Genomic DNA, 26759 nt, shown 5'->3' with positions numbered 1-26759 from the left:
GACCTTCCTGACCTAGGGATCGAAACCCGGGTCTCCTCTACTGCAGGCAGATTCTGTACCATCTGAGCCACCAGGGAAGCCCATATATATACACATACACACGGCATACACACAGGCACATACCTACAGAGAAAGGCACAAACACCACAAGCGCACACGCACAGCTGAGTAAGTGTGCACTGCAGCGCTGTGGGGTCATTTCCACACAGGGCTTTTTCCTCTGAAATCATGGAGATGTCTTCTCCCTATGTCCTCCCAGTACCCAGCCTAGAGCCTGCTCCAAACAGGTGCTCGTTGACAGTGTGTGGAAAGAGGGAGCTGACACTGGTGTGGAGGGCCACATGGGCCAGGCCTCCATCTCCAGGCCCCGCATAAGGCAGTGAGCCCAGCCTAGGCCCAATGAGCCTGGGATGTAAGGCAAACCTTGGCAACTCCTGCTGTCTCCCTGGTTCACCCTCCCCATCTTGTGCCTCCACCGGGGACTCTCTCCTTGGGTGGTCCATTAGCCAGCTCATCAAAATCACCTGGGAGCTTGTCAGAAATGCAAAGTCTCAAAAAAAGAGAAATGCAAAGTCTCAGGCCTCACTTCAGATCTACTGAACCAGAAAGCCTGGGTGTGGGGCCCAGCATCTGTGCTTTCACAAGCTCTCCAGGGGTTCTAATGCATGCTACAATTATAGAACTGCTGCCTGTGAGGAGAGGCAAGCTCATGCCGCAGGGGAGGTGGCTGAAGTCTGGAAACACTAGCAGCAGCTTACGCCACCCGTGGGCAAGGCGGCTGCTCATTGCTGGTGGGTGCCTGTACCCAAAGTACTCTCACACGCACACACTTTCACACACACACACACTCTCTCTCTCTCGCACACACACACTCGCACATATATGAGCATCTGGCACGATCTCAGAGAATCCATATGCAGAGATTCCTCTCAGATCCATTGGGTATAGGCAGGTACCCAAATTAAGGCAGGAAGGGGTAGGAAAGAACTTTTCTCCTCCTAGCCCCACAATCGCTCTGCCCCTTGTCCCTTTGGAGGATCCCTGAGCGCTCCCTCAGAGCCACAGAAGCCTTGCCCAATCAGACAAGGCAGCCCTAGTTGAGAGGCCAGGTGATCCGTGTGCCTAAGAGAACTCGGGGTATGTGCTAAGGGCAGCAAAGTTCTTTCTCTGCATAGGTGGGCCGGGGCCAGGGGAATGTTGGGGATCAGCAGGCAAAGCTTAGGCAAGAGCATACCACCCCCTGAGCCCTGAAGCGCCGCCTGCCCGCACGCAGAATTCTTCCCCTTGGCCCCTCCCCGGGGCTGCTCCCCAAGCCCCTGCCTCCCACCCATCCCTCTGCCCTGGCCCGTGGAGCCCCGGGCAGCTGCCCACCTGGCCCTCACCCAGGCCCTGCGGCATCTCCCCCCAAGGATCTGGAAGTGAAACCGGGCCTCTGGAAGCTGCTGGGATGTGGGGAGGGGAGGAGAAGGCTGAGCTTCCTCGGGCTCAGATCTGGTTTCGCGGCTGCTTCCCCTGGCACACTGCCACAGGCTGAGCCTCCAGCTGTGCTATATAAGGCCCTGTGGCCGGCCTGCTGGAGAGAGGAAAACTCGGACCCCCCAGCTGAGGAGTCCCGCTCAAGACACGGTGAGCCCCGCTCTTGTTCTCCTTAGCCCGTCCCTGCACCTCTCAGCCTGGCTCAGCTACCCCGGGGCACCCCCGACCAGCCACCTCACCTCCCGCAGACAAGACTCGCCTTTCTTCTTTGGAGCTGGCCCCCAGTCTTCTCCCTCCCCGACATGAGGATAGGGGCCCTCACAGGGCCCCAGTCAGGGCCTCTTACCTCTGGGGCACTCTCCCTTTTTCCTGCCGTCAGCCAGCCTTCTTTGTCTGAGCACTCTGAGACCTGCGGATTGGGGAGCCTCACCAGCAGAGCGTATGCTGAGGAAACTTCCATGGGCTGCCAGATGGGAAATGGTTTTTCCACAAGGTGCCTCAGGCCACCTTGGCTCCAGACAGACCCAGAGCAGTCCCAGAATGAGGGCCGTGAAGGCCCTGGGGAGCACTCAGCCCTTGGCTCAGAGCCTGGGAGCTGGGGATGAGACCCACAAGAGCTGGGGACCCTGCACTCTGTTCTCTGGGCTGAGAGACAGGTGGCGGAGTTAGTGGCCTTAGAGCTGGATGGTCTGCAGCATGGGCTTGGTCTGTTCTTCTTCTGGGACAACTAAGTGTTTTTGAATCTTTTTTTCCAGAAAGGAGGAATCTCCCTTTTCTCACCACACCCTGGACTTTGGAGGTTGAAGCGAATCCCTCTTGAATTTCCAGGCACTGGTCAGAATCGGGGTTGGCCAGAGGTCTGGGGAGAGAGAAAATTGAGCGGGAGCCTGGGTCCTGGCCCTATTACCAGGCCTCTTGGAGAACAGGGGAACTCCTCTTCCTGTTCCTGCAGGCCCTAACCCCCACTCAGCAGTTACTGGGGGGCCCTGGCCTCTCCCTGTGGGTCCCTCCGCTCTCCTTCGCAGGCTCCTGGCTGTGTGACTCCCAAGCAGGCCAGAAATGTGTTCCATCTGCAGCCTGTGCACATCTGGGAATGTGTTCATGGAGCTGGTGTGTCTGAAGCATCTGTACCCTCCAGCTTGCCTGTCCTGTGAGAGGCTGCTGTAGTCGGGGCAGGGGCTGCCCAGCCTTAATATGTAGCCCTGCTGTGCAGGAACGTGAGTCCCACCAAGGGCAGCAAAACAGGTCCCCAAGCCTGGGTCTTGGAAGTGATTAACGAGTCATCCAGAGGCTGCTTGGGGAGAACGCAGGCACCCCCTCACTGGCAAGGAAACATCTCACCCCAACTGTCCCTTATGTCCCATCTTGAGGTGGGGTCCTAGCACCTGGACCCAGGGTTTGAATCCAAGCTTGCCTCATGTGAGCTGAGATTCTGACTCTCTGCCTTGCCCAAGCTGCCCAGATTTGCAATGTGGGCAGGTATCATCCTCACAAGACTTCATTCTGTCCGCCTTTCACCTTTGATAGGTCAAGAAATAGTTCTGGGAACTTCCCTGGCAGTCCAGTGGTGAAGGCTCCACGCTTCCATTGCAGGGGGTACGGGTTCAATCCCTGGTTGGGTTACTAAGACCCCACATGTGGTGAGGGGCAACCAAAAAAATAAGTGAATAAAAATTGTTTTAAAAGAAAGAAAAGAAATAGTTCTGCTCAGAACCTCAGAGTCAACTCAGAGATATGGAACCTGACAAGCTTTGTTTCTTTGCAGGTCACTGATCTGAGAAAGTTCTCAGGGATTGCATTCCAGGGACTCCAACTCCGTGAAGGAACCCTCACTCAGCTCCTGCCACGTTCCCCACAGGACCGGGGAAAGATGGCAGGGACCAAGGCCTGCATGTTCTTCTTCCTAATTCTGGAGATCACCTCAGCATTGGGTACAGGCTAAGTATCTCCTGTCTTTCTAAGCTGCTACTTGCCATAGGGAAGTCACATTTGGTCTGGGATCCAACTCTGCACCTGCTTTAAACCATAGCTGTGCCACTAACACCTGAGGCTGGTTTATCTATTTATTCATAGTTTATACCCTGCTTGTTTTCCTAAAGGGTTTGAGATAGGTCCCAATATTAAAACTCACAGGACAGAATCTTTTAAATGAGGAGAGGGATAAGATGTCACTCAGAAGAAGGAAAAAAGGTAAGAGGGTTACCACTGCCCTCTGAGTGCTAAATTTAGTTCTGATTTTCCTGATAGCCAAAGCAAAAGGAATCCCTGAGTTCTCACATCTGGATTTAGGGTGAGATCTGATTTTAGTTTCATGAAAATTCATTTCGACCCTGTAGCCAAATTTCACAGAGACAGCAGAACCCCTTCTGGTCTCCTTGTCCTTGGACTCCATCCTATGGGGACTCTGAGTTCACCAGGGAATAGGTGGAGAGAATTTGCCCGGTGGGCTCCCCGAGGCATCTGAGCATCAGCGCTCACAGCACCGGGCTGCATACTCTCTCCCACCTCCCTTTCCTTTCTTGATTTCTAGCCATATACTCAGGTAAAGCAAAAAATGCTCAGAATTCTCTCTTAGAGCTACGAGCCCTGAAGGCTTTGTGACTGCAGATGCAGGAACAAAGGCTGTCTGAGCATCTTGCCAAACCCTCTATGTGCCCACCTCCTGCTTTGCTCTTTCTGCCCTGACAGCTCTTATTGATGAAGATGATTAACATTCAGCAACCTGAAGGGAAATCAGATTAGTTTGATTAAAAGAGCTACTATCACCCCAGTTAAGCTGCAAAGAGAATACTAATTTGACTCTTTCATGTGAGAGTTAATTGCCTTTTGAAGCTTTTGCAGGCCTCTGCTCTCCTCTCACCTTTCTGATTTGGAGCCTCCAACTCAGCCTCAGGTGGGTTGGGCCTGGAGGCTCGCTGCCTGTGGCTCAAAGGTCCCTATACCCTTCCTCAGGGAGACTCCGCCAGCTGCAGTCAGAAAACAAGGACTGCCCTTCCCTGGTGGCCAGTGGTTAAGACTTCGTACTTCCAGTGCAGAGGGCACTGACTCAATCCCTGACTGGGGAACTAAGCTACCACAGGCTGCACGGTGTGGCCAAAAAAAAAAAAAAAAAAATTAAAGGACCACTCCTCCAGCCAGATCCTATGAGGGTGAGGGTGGATTCCCAAAGTCAAACTTTGCCAGGAGAAGGGAAATGGACATCTATTGTCCAGGTCTTGAGCTAAATGGAGTTGTTAATATTTTACTCAGCAAACATTCTGTGCTAGGCATTATTCTAAGTGGATTTTATGAAGCTTATTTAATCCCTATAATCCTCTGAGATGGGGACTATTATTATCCTTACTTTATGATGAGGGTTCAGATGAGTTAAGTACCTGGCCCAAGGTCAATACAGACAGGAAGTGGCAGTGTCTGGGGCTCATAGTCTCGATCGCCATGTACTTCAGAGACTTTGTGTTTCCTTATGGAATCCTCATGCCAACTGGACCACCACATGTGCAGTGGGAAGTAATATCTCCATTTTACAAGATGAGGAAACCAAGGTTCCATTCTGCCAAGAAGGATGGGCTCAGATCTTACAGGAGGAGCCCCAGCTGCCTTGCAGCATCCCACGGTCCATTTCTAGAACAAAAGGGAAAAGAGAGCCACATTGGCTGAGCATGCACTGCATGCCAGGTCTCTTCACCTTCACCATCATCCTGAAAAGACACCATGATCCTGTAATGCAGTGATTGTTGGTGCAGCTCTATTAAAAAAAATTAATTTATTTTAATTGGAGGCTAATTACTTTACAATATTGTGGTGCTTTTTGCCATACATTGGCATGAATCAGCCATGGATGTACACCTGTCCCCCCATTGTGAACCCCACTCCCTCTTCTTCCCACCCCACCCCACCCCATCCCTCTGGGTTGTCCCAGAGCACCGACTTTGAGTGCCCTGCTTCATTAATCGAAAACCTGCACTGTTCATTTATTTTACATATGGTCATCTACATGTTTCAATGCTGTTCTCTCAAATCATCCCGCCCTCGCCTTCTCCCACAGAGTCCAAAAGTCTGTTCTTTACATCTGTGTCTCTTGCGGTCTTGCTTACAGGCTCGGTCGTTATTGTCTTCTAAATTCCATGCATATGTGCTAATATACTGTATCGGTGTTTCTCTTTCTGACTTACTTCACTCTGTATATAGTTTCCAGTTTCATCCACCTCATTAGAACTGACTCAAATGTGTTCTTTTTTGCAGCTGAGTAATATTCCATTGTGTATATGTACCACAACTTCCTTATCCATTTGTCTGCCAATGGACATCTAGGTTGCTTCCATGTCCTAGCTATTGTAAACAGGGTAAAGCTCTATTTTATGAGGAAACAAATTTAAAAGAATAAAGCTTTTGTGATCATACAGCCAGTCAATGGCAGAGTGAGACTCTGAACTCACGCCCAGCGCTCATGTTCCATTCCCCACATCACCCTGCTTCCCTACGTCCCGAGAGGCTAGAAGCAGGACCCTGCTGGGCCCCTGTAACTGTATTGGCTTCTCACTTCTCCTCCTTGCCCTCAGGGAGGCAGATGATGCTCACTCAGTCAGTAAGAAGAGTCCAGCCTGGGAAGAGGACCTCAGGCATCTTTGCCAAGCCTGCTAACCTCCTGGACAGTGAGTTGTGGCTGGAGAAGGGACTGCTGGGGGTGAGGGGGTTGGTCTTTACTGAGCTTGTTAAGAGAATCTCTACAGTCAGGGGACAATGTCAGGGTTCCATAGACAAAATGCTTTGCTCAGTTGTGTCCAACTCTTTGCGATCCTTTGGACTGTAGCCCACCAGGCTCCTTTGTCCATGGGATTTTTCAGGCAAGAATACTGGACTGGGTTGCCATTCCCTTCTCCAGGGGATCTTCCTGACCCAGGGACTGAACCCACATCTCCTGCATTGCAGGCAGATTCTTTTACCCACTGAGCCATTTGGGGACTTCCATAGAAATCCACTTTTTAAAAGGCATTTGAGGACTTCCCTGGCAGTCCAGTGGTTAAGACTCGGTGCTTCTCCCCCAGGGAGTCTGGGTTCAATCCTTGGTCAGGGAACTAAAAAAAAAAAAAAAAAGGATATTTGACCAACATCTCTGTCCAGCTCAGAAGCATGAAGCTGCCTGATAGATCCCAGGAATGCTGTAGGGCTTGCTGGGGCCAGAGCACAGACGGGCAGGGAGAGAGCAGAGAGAGGAGGGTGGAGATAACCAGCTCATCAGCACCTAAATAGCTGGCTAAGGGCGTTAAAGCTGGGAGTGATGTGGCCCAGGCTGCATGGAGAAAGCTTGCCCTGACTGTAGTATTGAAGAGGGGTGGGGATGGTTTGGGGAAGCTGGAGGCAGAGACACGAGGCAGGAAGCTATTAACATGGTATAGCCAGGCTGCTGAGAATCTTTGGCAGTAGGGTGTGCAGAAGGGTAAGAGATTCTAGAAATGAGGCACAGAGAGACACGATGGGGCCTGAGACCAGTGAGGGGCGGGTGAGGGGTAGCGAGGATGACTCCCAGGGGGTGAGCTCACTGGGGGCTCTGGGGCCCGGTTGGCTCCCACCTGGCTCCCACCTGGCTCTCTCTGGCTCTCTCTCAGGTCCTGGGGAGTGGACGACCTGGTTTAACATTGACCACCCGGGTGGGCAGGGTGACTACGAACGGCTGGATGCCATTCAATTCTACTATGGGGACCGGGTGTGCGCCCGGCCCCTGCGGCTAGAGGCTCGAACCACCAACTGGAAACCCGCAGGTAGCACTGGCCAAGTGGTCCATGGCAGCCCCCTCGAGGGCTTCTGGTGCCTCAACAGGGAGCAGCGACCTGGCCAGAACTGCTCTAATTACACCGTGCGCTTCCTCTGCCCTCCAGGTGAGCCTGGCCAGCCCCCACGCCCGACTTGTCACCAGCCTTCACACGGTGGAGGCAGGGCCTGCATCTGGCCATGGAAACTCGGGACGTCACACACATACACGCACTTCAACTCCATAACAACCCATTAGTTTCATGAGAGTCGTAACGTTCCCAACAGTGTTCTGTGTTGATGAATAGTTTCCTTTCAGTCCATTTTACTGATGGGGATGACCACAGGCTCTGGAGTTGGACTGCTTTGAATCTGGGGCCACTGTCTCTATTGTGTTCATTAAGCAGATTTTCTGAAACTCTCTGAGCCTCACATGTGGAAGAGAGGTATTAATATACCTTCATGGGGGGTTTTGGGCTTCCCTGGTGGCTCAGACAGTAAAGAATCTGCCTGTAATTCAGGAGACCTGGGTTCAATCCCTGGGTCAGGAAGATCCCCTGGAGAAGGGAATGGCCACCCACTCCAGTATTCTCTCCTAGAGAATTCCATGGATAGAGGAGCCTGGTGGGCTACAGTTCATGGGGTCGCAAAGAGTCAGATGTGACTGAGCGACTAACCCTTTCACTTTATGGGGGTTTTTACGAGGATTAAATGAGATAATAAATGCAGAGGGCTTAATGCAGGTGAATGCCCACTAAGTTTTCATTTCTATTTTAGTTCCTCTGTGCCAGATGCTGCTAGTTATCTCCATTACTCAACTTTCACAACTGACTATAAGGAATCTCTATTTTGACAAGTGATTCCAGGTTCAGAGAGGTTAGGGAACTTCTTGGAACAACACAGCTGGTCATTGGAATGCGGGATTTAAACCCAGGCCTGTGTTCGCAGAGTCCAAGAGTTCATGCTCTTTCTGTTCCCCTCCCCATACTGGGTAATTCAGAGCCAGCCACAGGCCTGTCCACTACTGACTGTGCGTCCTCCCTTCCTGGGGTTCCACCAGTTCACACGGGCTGGCCCTGCAGGCTCAGGTGGCAGTGGCAGTCACCTGGATCAGGAACCCTGGCTGGGCAATGTCTCAGGGTGAGGTTCGAGGCCCCCGTTTTCTTGTGCACAGGCCTCAGATCAAGGATGAGGAATGTAGGCGGAGGGGGCTTGATGGTGCTGAGGCCCCAAGTCTTGACTTCGCAGGGCCCCTTCTGCAGGAGCAGGGGGTGTTTTCACACTGGGAAAGAGTAAAGATGGTGCAGTCCTCCACATCCAAGGACAGCACATCAAAGTCCCAGCGCTTGGCCAGTAAGTCCCTTTCAGGGGCACCTATACCCCATTTGGTGGTGTCATTGTGAAAATTAAGAGATATCACTTTCTCAAGTCTCTTGGTGTTCATCTGTTGGAAAAATCCTTGCAGGAAATATAAATATCAAAGACATCTAGGATGTAAATGGAGGCCTGGGTCTCTGAGAAAAAGCAGCCTCAGGGTCAGACATCCTGATGGAGTCCCCTTGGGAGGGAAGTCAGACCACCTGCTGGTCTTCTTTGTAGGATCCTTGCGCCGAGACACAGAGCACAGCCTCTGGAGTCTGTGGTCTTCCTGGAGCAAGTGTTCTGCTGCTTGTGGTCACCCTGGGGTCCAGACCCGAACACGTACCTGCTTGGCGGAGACGGTGTCACTGTGCAGTGAGGCCACCGAGGAAGGCCGGCACTGCATGCAACAGGCCTGTTCAGGTACCACCCCTGCTCCTGGTACCAGGAAGGGTTACGGGGCTGGGGCTGAAATAGCCTAGAATAGGTCAGAGGATCAGACTGAGGTTCATTCATTCATTAATCCACTCATCAAGTAGTTGTGTGCCCTGGTGGGGGACGTAGAGGATATGTGGGAGCACAGAGCAGGGTCAGTTATCGTCACTTAGGGGGATCAATTAAGTCTTCCTAGAGGGGTGTCCTGAGCTAAGTCTTGAAGGATGAGTAGGAATTAGTTACGCAGGCTGCTGAGGGAGGGTAACAAAGGCCTAAGGATGAGAGGGAGCATATGGGACTCCACAGGTGGGACATGGCTGAGGGAGGGCCAGAATCCATTCACATCTTCCTGATGTGGCCTCTTTTTCCACAGCCTGTGACCTTACCTGCCCCATGGGCAAGGCGAATGCTGAGTGTGACGCATGCATGTGTCAGGACTTCGTGCTGTATGGGGCTGTCTCCCTCCCTGGGGGTGCCCCAGCCTCAGGGGCTGCCGTCTACCTCCTGAGCAAGACACCTAAGCTACTGACCCAGACGGACAGCAGTGGGAGGTTCCGAGTCCCTGGGTTGTGCCCCGATGGCAAAAGCATCCTGAAGATCACAAAGACCAAGTTTGTGCCTATCCGTCTCACGGTGCCTAAGACTAGACTGAAGGCAGCCACCATCAAGGCGGAGTTTGTGAGGGCAGGTACTTAAGTTCTCTGGGGTAGGGCTGGGGAGGAAGGCTGGACTTTTAAATGAAAGGATTCTAGTACTCAGAGCTGGCTTCCCAGCTTGTCCAGAGTAAAACTAAAAAATCCACAAGTTCCAACATCATCTGGCTCCCCACCCTCCACCCATTACTTACCTTCTCTCCTGTCCTATTACAGTCCCCAGCAGCCCCGCTGAGTCACTACTGCAGTTACAAAGGCTTCCTATCTATTCCTCAACTCCACACGCACAGTCCTGCCCCAGGGCCTTTGCACTTGCTACATACTCTGCTTGGAGTATTCTTCCCCCAGATAGTGGCATGGCTTGCTCCCTCAGATGTATAAGTTCTTTTCCTGCCTCCTAGTGTAAGGCTTGGAGGTCATAGAGAGAGAGGCTGGGGAAATTCAGAAACAGTGCAGAATAGCCAGAAAATTCTGCTGGAATCGGAAAAGAAGGTACTGCACTATTCAAAACAGCCAGCTCTGTCTCAATGGCAATGCTTGGGAATCTTGCCTGGTACAGGGTCCTCTTGGCTCACCACTGCCTCACCCAGATAACTGCCCAAGAGGCTATGGGAGCGGGTCCCATCTGAGTGGATGGAGGGAGTGGACTCCATTAGGACCATTAGAAGCGGTCTAGGGTGTGTGTGTGAAATTGTACAATTTTAACTCATGTCAAAATACCTGAGGGAGCAAGCCTCTGGAGAACCTGTCACAATGAAAAACCCCACACACCATTTCTCATCCCTGTCTCAGAAACGCCGTACATCGTGATGAACCCTGAGACAAAAGCACGGAGAGCTGGGCAGAGCGTGTCCCTGTGCTGCAAGGCCACAGGGAAGCCCAAACCAGACAAGTATTTCTGGTGAGTATTCTGCCAGCCATCTGGCCTGATTCTCCTCTTGGAAAACAAGTGCTTTCTTGCACTGGGTCTGGAGTTATTAATCATGACAATAACCAGCAGAATAAAGTTACAAGCAAGGCTCTGGTGTGGCTTCCCAGGCGATGCAGTGGGAAAGAATCTGCTGCCAGTACAGGAGATGCAAGAGATGTGGGTTCGATCCCTGGGTCAGGAAGATCTCCTGGAGCAGGAGATGGCAACATACTCCAGTATTCTTGCTTGGAAAATTCCATGGACAGAAGAGCCTGGAAGGCTACAGTCCATGGGGTCACAAAGAGTCGGACATGACTGAGCATGCACACACACACACACGCACACACACACGGCCCTGGTGCATCATCAGGGAATGGGCACTTAAAAGTGGGGGCCAGCTGGGGACTTTTCTGGTGGTCCAGTGGTTAAGACTGCAAGGGGTGTAGCTTTGATCCCTTGTCAGGGAACTAAGATTCTAACATGCAGCATGGTTCAGCCAAAAATGAAAAATATTAAAAAATTTTTTTAAAAAGTGGGGGCCAACAGGGTTGAGGCCATTCAGACAACCAGCAAGCCCTGTTGTCCTGTTGAAGCTGGGGTCCCTATAGAGCAGCTGTGGTTTTAGGGTCCTGACTCTATATCCTTGGGACACAGAATCAGGTTTCCCAGTCCTAATTTCCTGAAGGCAAACAAGGTTAGAGTCTCCAGGGGCTGTCCTTTACCCTTCACAAACATTTTACAGCCATTATCTTATTTGACCCTCTCAACAATTCTATGGATCAACCAGGAATCATGGCATCTATTTAATGTGAATGGAACAGGAAGTTGAAGCTCAGAGGTGAAAGGATTCGTCTAAGGGTCCATAGCCAGTCAGTGGTGGGGCTGAGACTGAGAAGCAAGTCCCCTGACTCCCAGGCCAGTCAGTGCTCTTGAATGAGCCGAGTCAGTTGTAGAGTTGGCATCTGCAGGGACCTGTCTGTCAGCTGCCTGGCTCCTGACACTGTCCTTAAGGACAGCAGCGCTTCCACTGCCCCCTCAGGCTGTCCCTCTCCATCCCTTGCAGGTACCATAACAACACACTGTTGGACCCCTCCCTCTACAAGCATGACAGCAAGCTGGTGCTGAAGAATCTGCAGCGGGACCAAGCCGGGGAGTACTTCTGCAAGGCCCAGAGCGATGCTGGGGCTGCAAAGTCCCATATTGCCCAGCTGACTGTCATAGGTAAGCCTGGAAGGGCCCCTGGAGAACCCTTGCCACAGTGGGCTTAACCGAATAGTCAAAACTTGGGCTGTCCTGGGCTGTGCACAGTGCTGTGCATTCCGGGACACAAAGATGGCACAGACCTTGATCCTACCCTCACAGAGGAGGGTAGGAGAAATGAGAGACAAGTCAGTAGAGATAGAAAAAAATGCAGCTGACCCAGGAGGTAAGGAGTTGTGGCTGTTACTTACAGATGAGAAACAGAGAACTTCCAGGTGGGAATGACTGTTGTGGCTGGTTGCTTGAGGCTTAAACAGTGGTTTTTAGCTTTGGCCACCCACTGGGATCAACTGTTGCACTGTTTTTTTTTAAAACTTTTAATTTTTTATTGGGGTACAGCCGATTAGGGCTTCCCTGGTGGCTCAGTGGTAAAGAATCTACCTGCAATGAGGAGTTGCAGGAGATGCAGTTTCGATCCCTAGGTTGGGAAGAACCCCTGGAGGAGTGCATGGCAACCCACTCAATATTCTTGCCTGGAGAATCCCATGGACAGAGGAGCCTGGTGGGCTACAGTCCACAGGGTCACAAAGAGTCAGACACTCCTGAAGTGACTTAGCACGTGTGCACAAATAGCTGATTCACAACGTTGTGGTAGTTTCAGGAGAAGAGTGAAGGGACTTGGCCATGTATGTACATTTATCCATTCTCCCTCAAACTCCCTCCCCATCCCGGCTGCCACATAACATGGGACAGAGTTTCCTGTGTTATACAGTAGGTCCACCTGTTGAGTTTTTAAAAAATGCTGATGCCTGTGTTTTACCTCCAGGGAGCTTTATTTCATTGGTTTGGAATGTGGCCTGGGAACACTCGGGTTAAAAGTTCTCCCCAGTAATTCTAGTTTTTGGCCAGTATTGTGAACCCCTGATGTTAAACAATGGCCAGGGTCTGTGTGTATGGAGGTGGGGGCGTTCCAGATCAAGGGTCAGCGTGAGCAAAGTTAGAGAAGTGGGAAACTGAGGGGGCTTTACAGGAAAGGGTGACCTGACTACAGCTGGCTTCTAGAAGTGAGCTGAAGGAGGGGAGACCAGAGACCGAGGCCAGTCAGGAACCTGTACTTGCAAAGTGAGGGGGAAGCAGGATATCTTAGTAATTGACCTAAATAGAACCAAACAAAAGGCAGGAGGAAATTTGTTGGGGGGATTCTGGAGTATTTCACAGTCGCCAAGAAAGTTGAGCAACACAACTCAGGACAGACAGGATGCGGGGCACTTGGACTTTGGCAGATGAGGTGTGGAGCCCTGTCAACCGTGGTTCCAGCTCATTATACAAGCGCTCCCCGCTTGTCACAGTTATTCTCAATACTTTGAATGTTTAATATTTTAGACTAAAAAGTAGTTTACTATTCTAAAGTCAAATTTATAGATAATAACTACATGTGATTTTAAGATATATATATGGAACATGCTCCTAATGACATAAAATGGAAATATAAAACGATAATTTTAATGCAAAATCGTATGTATTTAAATATGTAAGTGTTAATGACACAAGAACATCCACCAAGAAGTCAGACACTTGCACTTGAATCCAGTCACCATGAATGTGACAATAAATACTGACGTGTAGAGGGGCATTGTCTCACATTCCTTGGGCAGTGGTAGGGAGGTGATTTTTCTGAGACAAGAAGCAGTTCTTGGTATTTTACCAAGCTAAACAAGGTACAGTCTTAGCTCGATTTATATGGTAGTTGCATTCTTCAAAAATTCAATGCATGGTAAAACCATGTATAAAATACCAGGTTCTGATCATTTAAACATGCTTTCCATGTACATGAATGCCTAAAGAATATGTGAGAGCAGAATGCAGGAAAATTCTTTATGTCACACAGAGCCAGGCACTGCAGAAAACAGAGCTGCAAGCCCGCCCCGCCCACGATAAGCCAGTAGCCACGCCCAGTTTTGGTGGTAACTCAGAGCACCCTCACAAATTTTCAAAATCCCTCCAGTGAGAACCATTACTGTAGTGGTCTTCACAAGGAACTCTGTTTCTCCAGGGATAAAATGGAATGAGTAATGGCTATCCAGTCTCCCTCAGGGGAGTTCTGTGAGAATTGGGACCATGCCAGTGCTTTGAAAACCAGAAAGCATGCAGAGAGGTCAGAGATGTGAGGCTGAGGTGCCCTTCGTGTAGGAAAAGGACTTGCTTTTAATGTCTGAACTATTTCCCTCCTTAGCTGCTGATGAGATTCCTTGCAACCCAACCCCCGAGAGCTACCTTATCCGGCTGCCCCATGACTGTTTCCAGAATGCCACCAACTCCTTCTACTATGATGTGGGTCGTTGCCCTGTCAAGACCTGTGCAGGGCAGCAGGATAATGGGATCAGGTGCCGAGATGCTGTGGAGCACTGCTGTGGGATCTCCAAAACAGAGGAGAGGGAGATCCAGTGCAGCGGGTACACGCTGCCCACCAAGGTGGCCACGGAGTGCAGATGCCAGCGGTGTACGGAGACTCGGAGAATCGTACGGGGCCGAGTCAGCGCAGCCGACAACGGGGAACCCCTGCGCTTCGGCCATGTGTACATGGGGAACACTCGTGTGAGCATGACCGGCTACAAGGGCACGTTCACCCTCCACGTCCCTCAGGACACAGAGAGGCTGGTGCTCACGTTTGTGGACAGGCTGCAGAAGTTTGTCAATACCACCAAAGTGCTGCCCTTCAATAAGAAGGGGAGTGCCGTGTTCCATGAGATCAAGATGCTTCGGCGGAAAGAGCCCATCACCTTGGAGGCCATGGAGACCAACATTATCCCCTTGGGGGATGTGGCTGGTGAAGACCCTGTGGCTGAGCTGGAGATCCCATCCAAGAGTTTCTACCGGCAGAACGGGGAGCCCTACATGGGAAAAGTAAAGGCCAGTGTGACCTTTCTGGATCCCCGGAATATTTCCACAGCTACTGCTGCCCAGAGTGACCTGAACTTCATCAATGATGAGGGTGACACTTTCCCTCTTCGGACATATGGCATGTTCTCTGTGGACTTCAGAGATGAAGCCACCTCAGAGTCCCTTAATGTTGGCAAGGTGAAGGTTCATCTTGACTCGACCCAGGTCAAGATGACAGAGCATGTGCCCATGATGAAACTCTGGTCACTCAACCCAGACACAGGACTGTGGGAGGAGGAAAGTGACTTCAAACCTGAAAGCCAAAGGCGGAACAGAAGGGAAGACAGGACCTTCCTGGTGGGCAACATGGAGATCCGTGAGAGGAGGCTTTTTAACCTGGATGTCCCGGAAAGCAGGAGGTGCTTCATCAAGGTGAGGGCCTACCGGAGTGAGAGGTTCTTGCCCAGTGAGCAGATCCAGGGGGTCGTGGTCTCTGTGATCAACCTGGAGCCCAGGACTGGCTTCTCCTCCAACCCCAGGGCCTGGGGCCGCTTTGACAGTGTCCTCACGGGTCCCAATGGGGCCTGCCTGCCTGCCTTCTGTGATGACCAGTCCCCCGATGCTTACTCTGCCTACGTCTTGGCCAGCCTGGCTGGGGAAGAACTGGAAGCAGTGGAGTCTTCCCCTAAATTCAACCCAAATGCTATTGGTGTGCCTCAGCCCTACCTCAACAAGCTCAAGTATCGGCGGACAGACCATGAGGACCCACGGGTCAAGAAAACGGCTTTCCAGATCAGCATGGCCAAGCCAAGGCCCAACTTAGCTGAGGAGGGCAATGGACCCATCTATGCATTTGAGAACCTCCGGGCATGCGAGGATGCACCACCCAGTGCGGCCCATTTCCGGTTCTACCAGATTGAGGGGGATCGGTATGACTATAACACAGTCCCTTTCAACGATGATGACCCCATGAGCTGGACTGAAGACTATCTGGCATGGTGGCCCAAGCCAATGGAGTTCAGGGCTTGCTACATCAAGGTGAAGATTGTGGGGCCACTGGAGATAAATGTGCGATCCCGTAACATGGGGGGCACCCACCGGCGGACAGTGGGAAAGCTGTATGGAATCCGGGATGTGAAGAGCACACGGGACAGGGACCAGCCCAACGTCTCCTCTGCCTGTTTGGAGTTCAAGTGCAGTGGGATGCTCTATGACCAGGACCGTGTGGACCGCACGCTGGTGAAGGTCATCCCGCAGGGCAGTTGCCAACGAGCCAGTGTAAACTCTATGCTGCATGAGTACCTGGTCAACCACCTACCGCTGGCGGTCAACAACGACACCAGTGAGTACACCATGCTGGCGCCCTTGGACCCACTGGGCCACAACTATGGTATCTACACTGTCACTGACCAGGACCCTCGCACAGCCAAGGAGATTGCGCTCGGCCGGTGCTTTGATGGCACATCTGATGGCTCCTCCAGAGTCATGAAGGCCAATGTGGGAGTGGCCCTCACCTTTAACTGCGTAGAGAGGCAGGTGGGCCGTCAGAGTGCCTTCCAGTACCTCCAGAACACCCCGCCCCAGCCCTCCCCTGCAAGCCCTGTCAGGGGAAGAGTGCCCTCCAGGAGGCAGCGGGCAAGTCAGGGTAGCCAGCGTGGAGGGGTGGCCTCTCTGAGGTTTCCTGAGGCTGCTCAGCAGCCTCTGAGCGACTGAGGCTTGTGGTACTTCTCTTCTCCTGCCATCTCACGTGACAGCCCTGTGGGACTGACGCCCAAACTGTCACTCGGTTAATTTAAGCCCATCTGTTCTGGTGCAACTTGCGTGTTTATTTCTTCATTCCTTTACTTACTGATTGTCTTTGTCCCGTGATCCTGATTGGCATGAGGCCCCTAAAATGTCAAAATAAAGCCCCATTGTCCTGTTCTGTCTCTACAAGAAACACAAGAAATTGGCTATGGGCAAACTCTGTGGCTTCAGGCATTCTTCATTTAGTGCCGTACCTGGAAATGTCTTTCATTTTCTTTTTTGCATGGTTTTGCCCACCTCTAATGATGATCTGACGTTGAAGATCAAATAACCAATATAAAGCATATTTCTTGGCCTGGCTCCATAGGATGTAAGCAAGGCCTGCACCACAGTTCATACGTATAAAAGGTGGTGAAATAAAGAAATAAACCATATTGTTACTTGAAATGTTACTAACATTTCTTTGCTGAATCTGGAACTCTAGTGCATGTTCAGTGTTACACTGTTGAATATAAGGTAATCATATTTCCTCTGCCACATCTGGAAAAAACATCACCTGGTATCCACAACTGCACTCGGTTGCTAACTACATTAATGTGTTTCCTGTTATATTTGCTATTGTTCTTGCTAGAAGCCCAATGTAGCCCAGAACAGATGTCAATAAATACACATTTTGTACTTGATTTTGCGGTCACTGACCTGTCTTTAAACCATTAAAGTGAGCTAACTGCTCAGAGGGACAGAGGGGTCTCTGGAAAATGGTCACAAGGTGGCATGAGGCATAGCGCTGCCTAACCCCAAGTTACAGGGCTGGGTGACTAGGCACATATTCTAGTGGTCGAGTTTGTTCTCTTTGATCATATTTTCCATTTGCAGAGAAGAACAGAGATTCCTGGAGTTGAAAGCATGTTCTGGGCCCCTGAACAAAGCTGAAAACATGTCCTGATTTTTTTTCATACCTTCCAATACTGGGGAGCTTATACAATTGTTTGGCCCAGGGTCCGGCAAGCTGGCCCCGTGGTCCTTTGGCAACCCCCCCACCCCCACAGTGTGCTGCCTTCTCCAGCTGGGTTGGCTGGCCTCACTCAGAAGGATGGGCTTTTTATTTTTTTCATTCCAAGCTCTTCTAAAGATGCCCAGCTTTTCCAGACACCAGACCTCTGTTGTGTGTAACAGCCTCTGTCCCTTGGGTAAAATGACGGTCCAAATAAATGGACAGGTTTGTTTTTTTTTTTGGAAAAGGTGTTTGGTTTAAAATAGTATATCAGAGGCCCTAGATGGTGCCAGAGTGATCCTGGAGGCATCAACAGCCAGGGTTGAGTAAGATGTACTGATTGCCTCTTTCCCAACCTCTCCAAAATCTATTACAAAAGAGGCCAAGGGGTGAGGAGAGGGCATCGCTTACAATCAGGACAAAATGCTCTCCCTGATCCCCTGGCAGGCCTGGTGCACCTCTTTTTGGCCACCTCTGTTCTGGCCTGGATTTGTACTCCTGGATCAGCATCTGCCCAGTTTCCAGGGGTTTGGTTCATAATTGACTAGAAATTTCTCTGGCTAAGCACCCCACTCCCATGACCTCTGAGAGTGAGTGTATGCAGGTCCAGGTCCTCGCAGCTTTGTGATTGCTCTGTAACCTACTTCCAGGCTATCCTTCCCAGGGAGTGGCTCCCACTGACTACATTGGGTGGGATGACGGGGGTGCGGTTTTGACTGACCCCGCCAAGGAGTCAGTGCTCAGCTATCTACAGCACAGCTGCCTCACGGCTTCAACCTGATCGTCCAGTTTCCTGCAAACTCATCAGAAGGGGTTACTGGGGAGAGTGGGATGACTGGGCTCCCAACCCCTGATCTTCCCTTTCTGTTCTCCACTGAGGACCTGAATAAATGGACTCCAGCAAGTGGCAGCTACTGGAGTCCACTTTTTTTTTCTTGCTCATCAAATATTGAGTGCCTATTCTATGTAAAGCCATGTGTGCAAGTAGACAGGTCTTCATGAGTTTATAAAATATACTACATGGACTTTCCAGGTGGTCCAGGGGTTAAGAATTTGCCTTGCCGTACAGGGGACGTGGGGTTCAATCTCTGGCCTGGGAACTGAGCTCCCACGTGCCACAGGGCAACTAAGTCTGCTCACCACAACTAGAGAATCCTGCATGCCACAACTAAGACTCAATGCAGCCAAAAAGAACAAAGAAAACAAGCAAACCTACACAGAGTGGCACCAGCTTTGGAGGGGGTGGTGGCCAGAGGAGGCTTCTTAGAGGAGGTGACGGGTGACGTCTACTTTGAGGTCTGAATGATAGGAGCTGGCATGCTGAAGGTGTGGTTTGTCAGGAGCAAGGGCCACAAGCAGAAATAGCTTGTGCAAAACCAGGAAGGTGGAGGTTGGGAGGGGAGGGCAGATACCTCTCTTTTAGACAAGGAACACTGTTGAGTTGAGCTCATGACACCTATGTTTTAAGCATTTTGCTTCTGAAGACAGGCTCCTTGCTAACTGTCTGAATTTGGTTAAGTCATTTTCCTAACCTGTAAATGAAGGGGTTAGAGGACTTCCCTGGTGGTCTAGTGGTTAAGATTCTGCTTCCACCACAGGGAGCATTGGTTCGATCCCTGGTTGAGGAACCCACATGCTACTCTACACACCCAAAATAAAGAAATCAGTGAATAAATGGGTTGGTTGTACACCCAAAACTAATATCTAAATTATAAGTAAATAGGAAAAAAATTAAATGGAGGATTTGTCTAGACTGAACCATCTCTAAAGTCCTTTCCGTGCTCTTCACTGAGGCTAAAGAGCACAGTTCCCAAGATGCTTTTGCTTTAACAAACAGCGGATGATTCACTGGGTGTTCCCTTCCCCTGCGGAGACTCTGCAGATTGGATGGACAAAACGTTCATTTCAGAAAAGCCCCGGGGTTTTGGGCTCAGCCTGCTGTACCCTGGCGGATAACCCAGTTACTGAGAGTGAACTGTAAGAAGACAGACGCCAGATGGCGGGGAGGAAGGGCACAGACAGGAAGATAGAGAGGCTGGTCAGGCAGTTTCTGCTCTCAACCAAGGAAGCTGCAGGCAGAAAACTCACTACAGTTTGGAGGGTTCCAGCAGCTAGACTGGTAGAGAAAATGTCACCAAGATGTCAGGATAAGAACGGAGGCTTGAAAGACGGAGAGAACTTAGACAAGTTGGAGGCAGTGCAGGACAGGAGGAATTTCAGGCAGAGGGATATCAGCTAGAGCCAAGGAGTAGGGCTGGGACTGCACACTGGAAGGCTTTTGGTTGGGAGTAACAGGGGTGCCAGCAGACAACTAGAAGGGCCAGAGCCAGGGACTGCAAAGCCTTCAGAATCTAGGCCATCACTTTTTGATTTTCCCCTCCAGTTAATTATGACTCACGGCAATTTGGTAAATTGTACCTTTATAAATAGAAATGAAGCATCTATCTTTTCTCTTTACCTAATCCCTCCAGAAACTGTAATTTCTTAGTTTGCCAGAAACTTTATCAGGCAAGTAAGGAAAGTGAAAGTGGCTCAGTTGTGTCCGACTCTTTGTGACCCCATGGTCTATACAGTCCATGGACTTCTCCAGGCCAGAATACTGGAGTGGGTAGCCTTTTCCTTCTCCAGGGGATCTTCCCAACCCAGGGATTGAACCCAGGTATCATGCATTGTGGGTGGATTCTTTACCAACTGAATCACAAGGGAAGTCCAAGAATACTGGTGTGGGTAGCCTATCCCTTTTCCAGCAGATCTTTCCTACCCAGGAGTTGATCCAGGGTCTCCTACATTGCAGGCGGATTCTTTACCAACTGAGCTATGAGAGAAGCCCAAGTAAGGAAGGCTACCTCCTAATAGGTACAGAAGTCTTAAGGTACTTGGGGGAAAATGAGAAGAATTCATCCAAATCTATAGACACCACAGGCAGAATCTGTGACAAGGCCTTGGCATGGCTTTCTTGCCTTTGAGAGGCCTTTTAAAAGCTTAATCTGAGATTCCTTATGAAAAGTTCCAGCACAGCCAACTTAAAAAGAGCCTATGAGATCAGTAGCATGGGTGTGTGCTGAGTCACTTCAGTCGTGTCTGATTCTTTGTGACCCTATGGGCTGCAACCCACCAGGCTCCTTTGTCCATGGGATTCTCTAAGTAAGAATACTGGAGTGGGTAGCCGTGCTCTCCTCCAGGGGATCTTCCTAACCCAGGAAGATCAAAATTTGAACCCAGGGATCAAATCCAAGTCTTCTACATCTCCTGCATTGACATACAGGTTCTTTACCACTAGTGCCGCCTGGGAAGCCCATGTGATCAGTTACACTTATGTAGATCATCAGGCCAAATTTATGAAAAGCAGATTTATTTCACAAACAAATTAGTCTTAATTTGACCATATTTGGTAGAAATGAGGGCATTTTAGAGAGAAAAATACATGTTTCAGTGGATATTTAATTCTAGTTTTGTTAATTGAAGTCTGTATTTACTGCTAAAGACTCACTTCTCAGATGGCTCGTTGTTGTTATATTATTGTAAAGTTTGGTTCTGAAGCTTATCACAGTCATCTATCTTTGAATGAAGATAAGTGCCAAGACTTGCAACTGGCAGATTATGTATACTGGAAAAGACATCAGATAAAGGATTCTTTACAGCCACTTTCATTCTTCTGAATGAACTGCAACGCCTATTTCTGATACCCAACTTTGACTAGGATTAATACCACCAGACCAGGACAAGAAGATGACATCTGAAGTAGGCAGCTGATCCAAGATGCTGGACCAAGTCTGTATACTACTTAGACAATTACTCATACTTTTACTTGTGAACCAAATATATTTTTTTCCTTGGGCTCAATTATTTGCAGGTTTCAAAACTCAATCCAGTTTCTGGGTTTGTGGCTAGTTAGCTCTGTCTAGTACTCCTAGGTTACCTTGGTGGATTTCTCTTCTCTAAGGTTCTAAATAAATGGCCCCTAGCAATTTTCTCTTAGAAGGAAAAACTCTAGTACCATGCAAGCTAATTTTACTGCCAGTATGATGAAGTGGGACCCTTTTAGCCAGTTAATGACAACTGTTCTGAACCTTGTCATAAATAATAGTTTTCACTAGATATTAAATATTGGGTAGTTCCTAACAGGATCCAGTGTATTTATGGAACAAGTTTATGGCCTTGACTCTCCCCAGGTTAGTTAGAAAGATTCACAATTGCTTTCTCTTGGCTCAAGGTCACCTATGGATAGTCTTGGAAACAACCCCTGCACTCTGCCTTTAATGTGAGCATATTGAGTTCTATCAATTTTCCAATGGTATGACCATGTGACTGAGATGTTAACTCATCTTATGACACATGAAGAATCAAATTTTCGCTTTGAATTATTCTCTTCCTAGTTTAGGAAAACTACTGTGAAAATGTTTTGGTTTAGGAGAATCTCGGCTTAAATCTTTACTAATGACATTGTTACTCTGTCAATTTTGATCACATCTATAGTTCTGTATAAATTATTGAGCATGCACAATGCACATGCAAGATAAAATAGACATAAATTGCATTGGAAAACTTGGAATTGACCATTAATGTTTGCCAGACATCTTACCAGTACAACTCCCTAAAAGGAAAGATAAAATAGAAATAGGAAGACCTGACATGGACAGACATGATAGACCCAGGGCAGGTAAGAAATTCCGTTGACATTGAGGGACAAAATATTTGATCAATTAATGCTTTCTCACTAAAGATTAATGATCAAGGGACTTCCATGGTGGTCCAGTGGTTAAGACTCCACACTCCCACTGCAGGGGGCACAGGTTCAATCCCTGGTCAGGGAACTAAGATCCTGCATGTCGCATGACAAAAGAAAAGAAAAGGAATATTATCACATAAGGAATTCTGGTTAATGCTGATGTACAATACACACTAAAAGGGAGGGAAGAGGCCCAAACAGGCAGAGGAAAAAAATTGCTTAATTTTTTTTGCCATAAAATATGAATTTTATTTCATCAGTCTCAATTTAACTCAGTCTTGCTCTATATGCTCTGCAAATACTGCCTGTTTCTTTTTAAGTTCCTCTTTCTAATCGTCTGTTTTTCAATCGCTCCCTCTTACTGTGTGGTCTCTCCTCTCTGTAGGAACCCCTCGTTTCTTTGCAGCTCAGCTTTCTCTGCTCCCTGGGGCTTATAGAAGAGGTGGGCATCTCTCCTCAAGCTAATGAAGACTGGTGACCTACGCCCAGATTCCTTGGAGAATCTGATTGGCTCATTTTGAATTAGGGCTCTACCTCTAGTCCAATCAACTGTGGCCATAGTTGGGAGTGGAGTTTAAAGGGCAGTCCTATTATACAGTTATGGTTGCTGGGGAAGTGGCAAGGAATCTTGGGGAGCTGGGGAGGCAACCTGAAAGGTGAATACTTCAGTGGAACAATGAGCAGATCACTGTGGGTGTATGGTCAGGCCACTCAAGATGGCTGTTCTCTTGTTCTCTGTACAGCCTCTGCTCAACCAGGCCCTGCTTCACTCACATGAATATCCAATCATCTTAATTATAGGGCTAAATTAGTAACTATGTGCTTGCCTCCTGCCCTGGCTGCTGGTTTCCCTGGTAACTGATGAGTCAACCTGACTTCAATTCCCTTCACCCCCAAGTATTGAAGATTGCTGCCATGTCTTGTCTGCTGTCTGCTGTCCACGGTGGGGCAGATCTCCAGGACCTTTTGGTTTAGATGTGTAAGAGCCTCTGTCCAATAAACCATTAATATCTGTTACTGTCTCCCGGATCTTTGGTCTGGAGGGTAGGCTACAAGGCTTACTAGGCCTGCAGGTGCAGCCCAATGGTGGGTTTTCCAGGAGTTTAGAGTTTTCATTTCCAAACATCAGGAGGTTTTAAACACAACAAAGGAGATCTGTGTGACACCAATTCTTTGAAATTTGTTGTGTATTACTTTGTGACCTAGTACTCGGTCAGTTTTTGTAGTTTCTGTGTGCGATTTAAAATTTTTTTTAACTTTAAAAAAGTATTTATTTGACTGTGTTGGGTCTTGGTTTCAGCATATGGGATCTTCACTGTGGCATGTAGACTTCTCTCTAGTTGCAGAGCATGGGCTCTAGAGTGAATAGGCTCTGTAGTTGTGGCACTGATCTCTTTCACTTAGCATGTCTTCGAGGTTCATCTATATTGTAGCATGTATTGATATGCCAGTACTCTAAAAATTTTTTATTTTTAATTGAGGGATAATTTCTTTATAATGTTGTCTTGGTTTCTGCCATACATCAACATGAATCAGCCATAGGATATGCCATTACTTTTTATGGCTGAATAGTATTTTATTCTATGGATATACCACCATTTATCTATTAATAAGTTGATGAACATTCGAGTTGTGTCCATTTTTTGCCTATTTTGAATAATGTTGCTATAAACACCCTGTACAAGTCTTTGTATGAACGTATCTTTTCAATTCCCTTAGGTATATACCCAGGAGTAGAATTGCTAAGTCATGTAGTATTTCTGGGTTTAATCTTTGAGGAACTGCTAAATTGTCTTCCATAGCAGCTACATCATTTTACATTCCCAGTAGCACTATTGGAGGGTTGTAATTTCTCTGCATTCTTAACCACCACCTGGGTGATTTCTGCTTTTTTGAGTTATAGCCATCTAGTGGGTGTGAGGGCTTCCCTGGTGGCTCAGAGGTAAAGCGTCTGCCTCCAATGCGGGAGGCCCGGGTTCGATCCCTGGGTCAGGAAGATCCCCTGGAGAAGGAAACGGTAACCCACTCCAGTATTCTTGCCTGGAGAATCCCATGGACAGAGAAGCCTGGTAGGCTACAGCCCACGGGGTCACATAGAGTCGGACACGACTGAGCGACGGAACGGAACGGAGTGGGTGTGAAGTGGTATTTCACTGTGGTTTGATCTGCATTTTCCTAATGGCTAGTGATGTTGAGCATCTTTTTCCATACTTATTGGCAGATGATACTACCCTTAAGGCAGAAAGCAAAGAGGAACTAAAGAGCCTCTTGATGAAAGCGAAAGAAGAGTGAAAAAGCTGGCTTAAAACTCAACATTCAAAAAACTAAGATCATGGCATCTGGTCCCATCACTCCATGGCAAATAGATAGGGAAACAATGGAAACAGTGACAGACTTTATTTTCTTAGGCTCCAAAATCACTGCAGATGGTGACTGCAGACATGAAATTAAAAGACGCTTGCTCCTTGGAAGAAAAGCTATTACCAAACTAGACAGCACATTAAAAACCAGAGACATTACTTTGCCAACAAAGGTGTGTATAGTCAAAGTTGTGGTTTTTCCAGTAGTCATGTATGGATGTGAGAGTTGGACAATAAAGAAGGCTGAGCGCCAAAGGACTTATGCTTTTGAACTATGGTGTTGGAGAAGACTCCTGAGAGTCCCTTGGGCTGCAAGGAGATCCAACCAGTCAATCCTAAAGGAAACCAGTCCTCAATATTCATTGGAAGACTGGTCCTGAAGCTGAAACTGCAATATTTTGGTCATCTGATGCGAAGAATTGACTCATTGGAAAAGACCCTGATGTTGGGAAAGATTGAAGGTAGGAGAAGGGGATGACAGAGGATAAGATGGTTGGATGGCATCACCGACTCAATGGACATGAGTTTGAGCAAGCTCTGGGAGATGGTGATGGACAGGGAATCTTGGCATGTTGCAGGCCACAGGGTCGCAAAGAGTTGGACACAACTGAGCGACTGAACGACAACAAATTGGTCATTTGTATATCTTCTCTGGAGCAATGTCTATTCAAATTCTTTGCTCATTGTCTTAGTCTATTTGAGCTGCTATAGCAAAAATATCAAAGACCAGGTGACTTATAAACAATAGAAATGCATTTCTTATAGTTTTGGAGGTTGGGAAGTCCGAGATCAAGGTCTGATATATTTGGTATCTGGTGAGGGTCCACTTCCTGGCTCATAAGGTGGGAAGGGCAAGAGTGCTCTCTGAGACCTATTTTATAAGGGTACTGATCTCCTTAATGAGGGCTCTTATTACTTCCCAAATGCCCCAGCCCTTAATATTATCACATTGGGGATTAGGTTTCAACATATGAGTTTTGTGAGGACACAGACATTCATCCCCTTTTAAAATTGAGGTATCTTTTTACTGTTGAGTTGTAAGAGTTCCTTATATAGTCTGAATACTAGGCCCTTATCAATACTTGATATGCAAATATTTTTCCCCATTCTGTGGGTTGTAGTTCACTTTACTGAGAGTGTCTTTTGAAGCACAAAAGTTTTTAATTTTGATAAAGTTCAATTTATTTGTTTTTGGTTGCTTATGTATTTGGTGCCCTATCTAAGAAACTGTTGCATAATTCAAGGTCATAAACTTATACCTTTGTTCTCTTCTGACAGTTTTATAGTTTTAGCATTTGCACTTAGGTCTTTGACTCATTTTGAGTAAATGTATATATTGGATACAGGTAGAGATCCAACTTCATTTGTATGTGTATATCCAGTTGAACCAGCATCTTTTTTTTTTTTTAGTGAAGATTCTTTTTTCTGAATGGGCTTGGCACTCATTGAAAATCAATTGACTGTAAAAGTGAGGATTTGTTTCTGCATTCTCAATTCTATTCTATTGCTGTGTATGTCCATTCTTATGACAGTATTCTGTCTTTATTACTGTAGCTTTGTAGTAAGTTTTGACACCAAGTAGTGCAAGTCTCACAAGTTTGTTCTATCAATTTTTATTATCTGAAAATGTCTTAATTTTGTCTCAACGCTTGAAGACTGTTTTGCCACTACACAAATACTAATTCAATTTTATTCATATAATTTTAACAATTATATATTTTTATTTATCTTTAAAAAGCTTTATTGCTTATTTTTTGGCTGTGCTGGGTTTTTGTTGCTGCATGTGGGCTTTCTCTAGTTGTGGCGAGTGGGGCTACTCTCTAGTTGTGATATGCAGGTTTCTCATCGCAGTGACTTCTCTTGTTGTGGAACACAGGCTCTAGGTGCACGGGCTTCAGTAGTTGCAGCAGGTGGGCTCAGATTTGTGGCACATGGGCTTAGTTGCCTCACAGCATGTGGGATCGTCCCAGACCAGGGATCGAACCGGCGTCCCTTGCTTTGCAAGGTGGATTCTTAGCCACTGGACCACCAGGGAAGTCCCTGCTCTTCCCTCCCTTTTTTTCCCTTATTTGGTTACACCAGGTCTTAGCTGTGGCTTGTGGGATCTAGTTCCGTGACCAGGGATTGAACCCAGGCCCCTGGAATGGGAGCATGGAGTCTTAACCATCAGTAGGAAGTCCCTACTCTGGTCACTTTTGATAGCTTCTAATTGCTTGCTCATTTTAAAAACAATTCCTGAGTTTACTTTAATTCTTTAAAACATTGCCTG

The 26759-nt window shown here is 48.3% G+C and overlaps 1 protein-coding gene and 1 long non-coding RNA gene across 5 annotated transcripts in view; one reads left to right on the top strand and one right to left on the bottom strand.

Moving 5' to 3' along the window:
* The window catches only part of LOC129562581 (uncharacterized), a 96234-nt gene extending 94047 nt beyond the window's left edge, over positions 1-2187 (bottom strand). For both annotated transcript variants that reach the window (XR_008687224.2, XR_008687223.2), the window contains exon 1: positions 1823-2187. This is a non-coding gene — a long non-coding RNA (uncharacterized LOC129562581). The remainder of the gene's footprint in view (positions 1-1822) is intronic.
* On the top strand, positions 1257-17608 carry CILP (cartilage intermediate layer protein). Of its 3 annotated transcripts, XM_055435880.2 has the most exons (9): positions 1257-1626; positions 3242-3407; positions 6036-6128; positions 7083-7352; positions 8824-9006; positions 9392-9706; positions 10464-10572; positions 11645-11802; positions 14015-17605. In XM_055435880.2, exons 2-9 carry the CDS (start codon positions 3347-3349, stop codon positions 16372-16374), a joined length of 3549 nt encoding a protein of 1182 aa, XP_055291855.2. In that variant the 5' UTR covers positions 1257-1626; positions 3242-3346; the 3' UTR covers positions 16375-17605. The 3 variants fall into 3 exon arrangements, with proteins under 3 accessions (XP_055291855.2, XP_055291856.2, XP_088696039.1); XM_055435881.2 differs by lacking the exon at positions 7083-7352 and having other exon boundaries at positions 1259-1626; positions 14015-17603; XM_088839913.1 differs by lacking the exons at positions 1257-1626; positions 3242-3407 and having other exon boundaries at positions 5326-6128; positions 14015-17608.
* Positions 17609-26759: the final 9151 nt, after the last annotated feature.

Source organism: Moschus berezovskii, chromosome 9 (assembly GCF_049115385.1).
Source record: "Moschus berezovskii isolate FMDL1 chromosome 9, NW_MosBer_1.0, whole genome shotgun sequence".
NCBI classification, from domain to species: Eukaryota; Metazoa; Chordata; class Mammalia; order Artiodactyla; family Moschidae; genus Moschus; species Moschus berezovskii.
The sequence above is the reverse complement of the archived record's forward strand: the minus strand, read 5'-3'. Positions and strand labels throughout refer to the sequence as shown.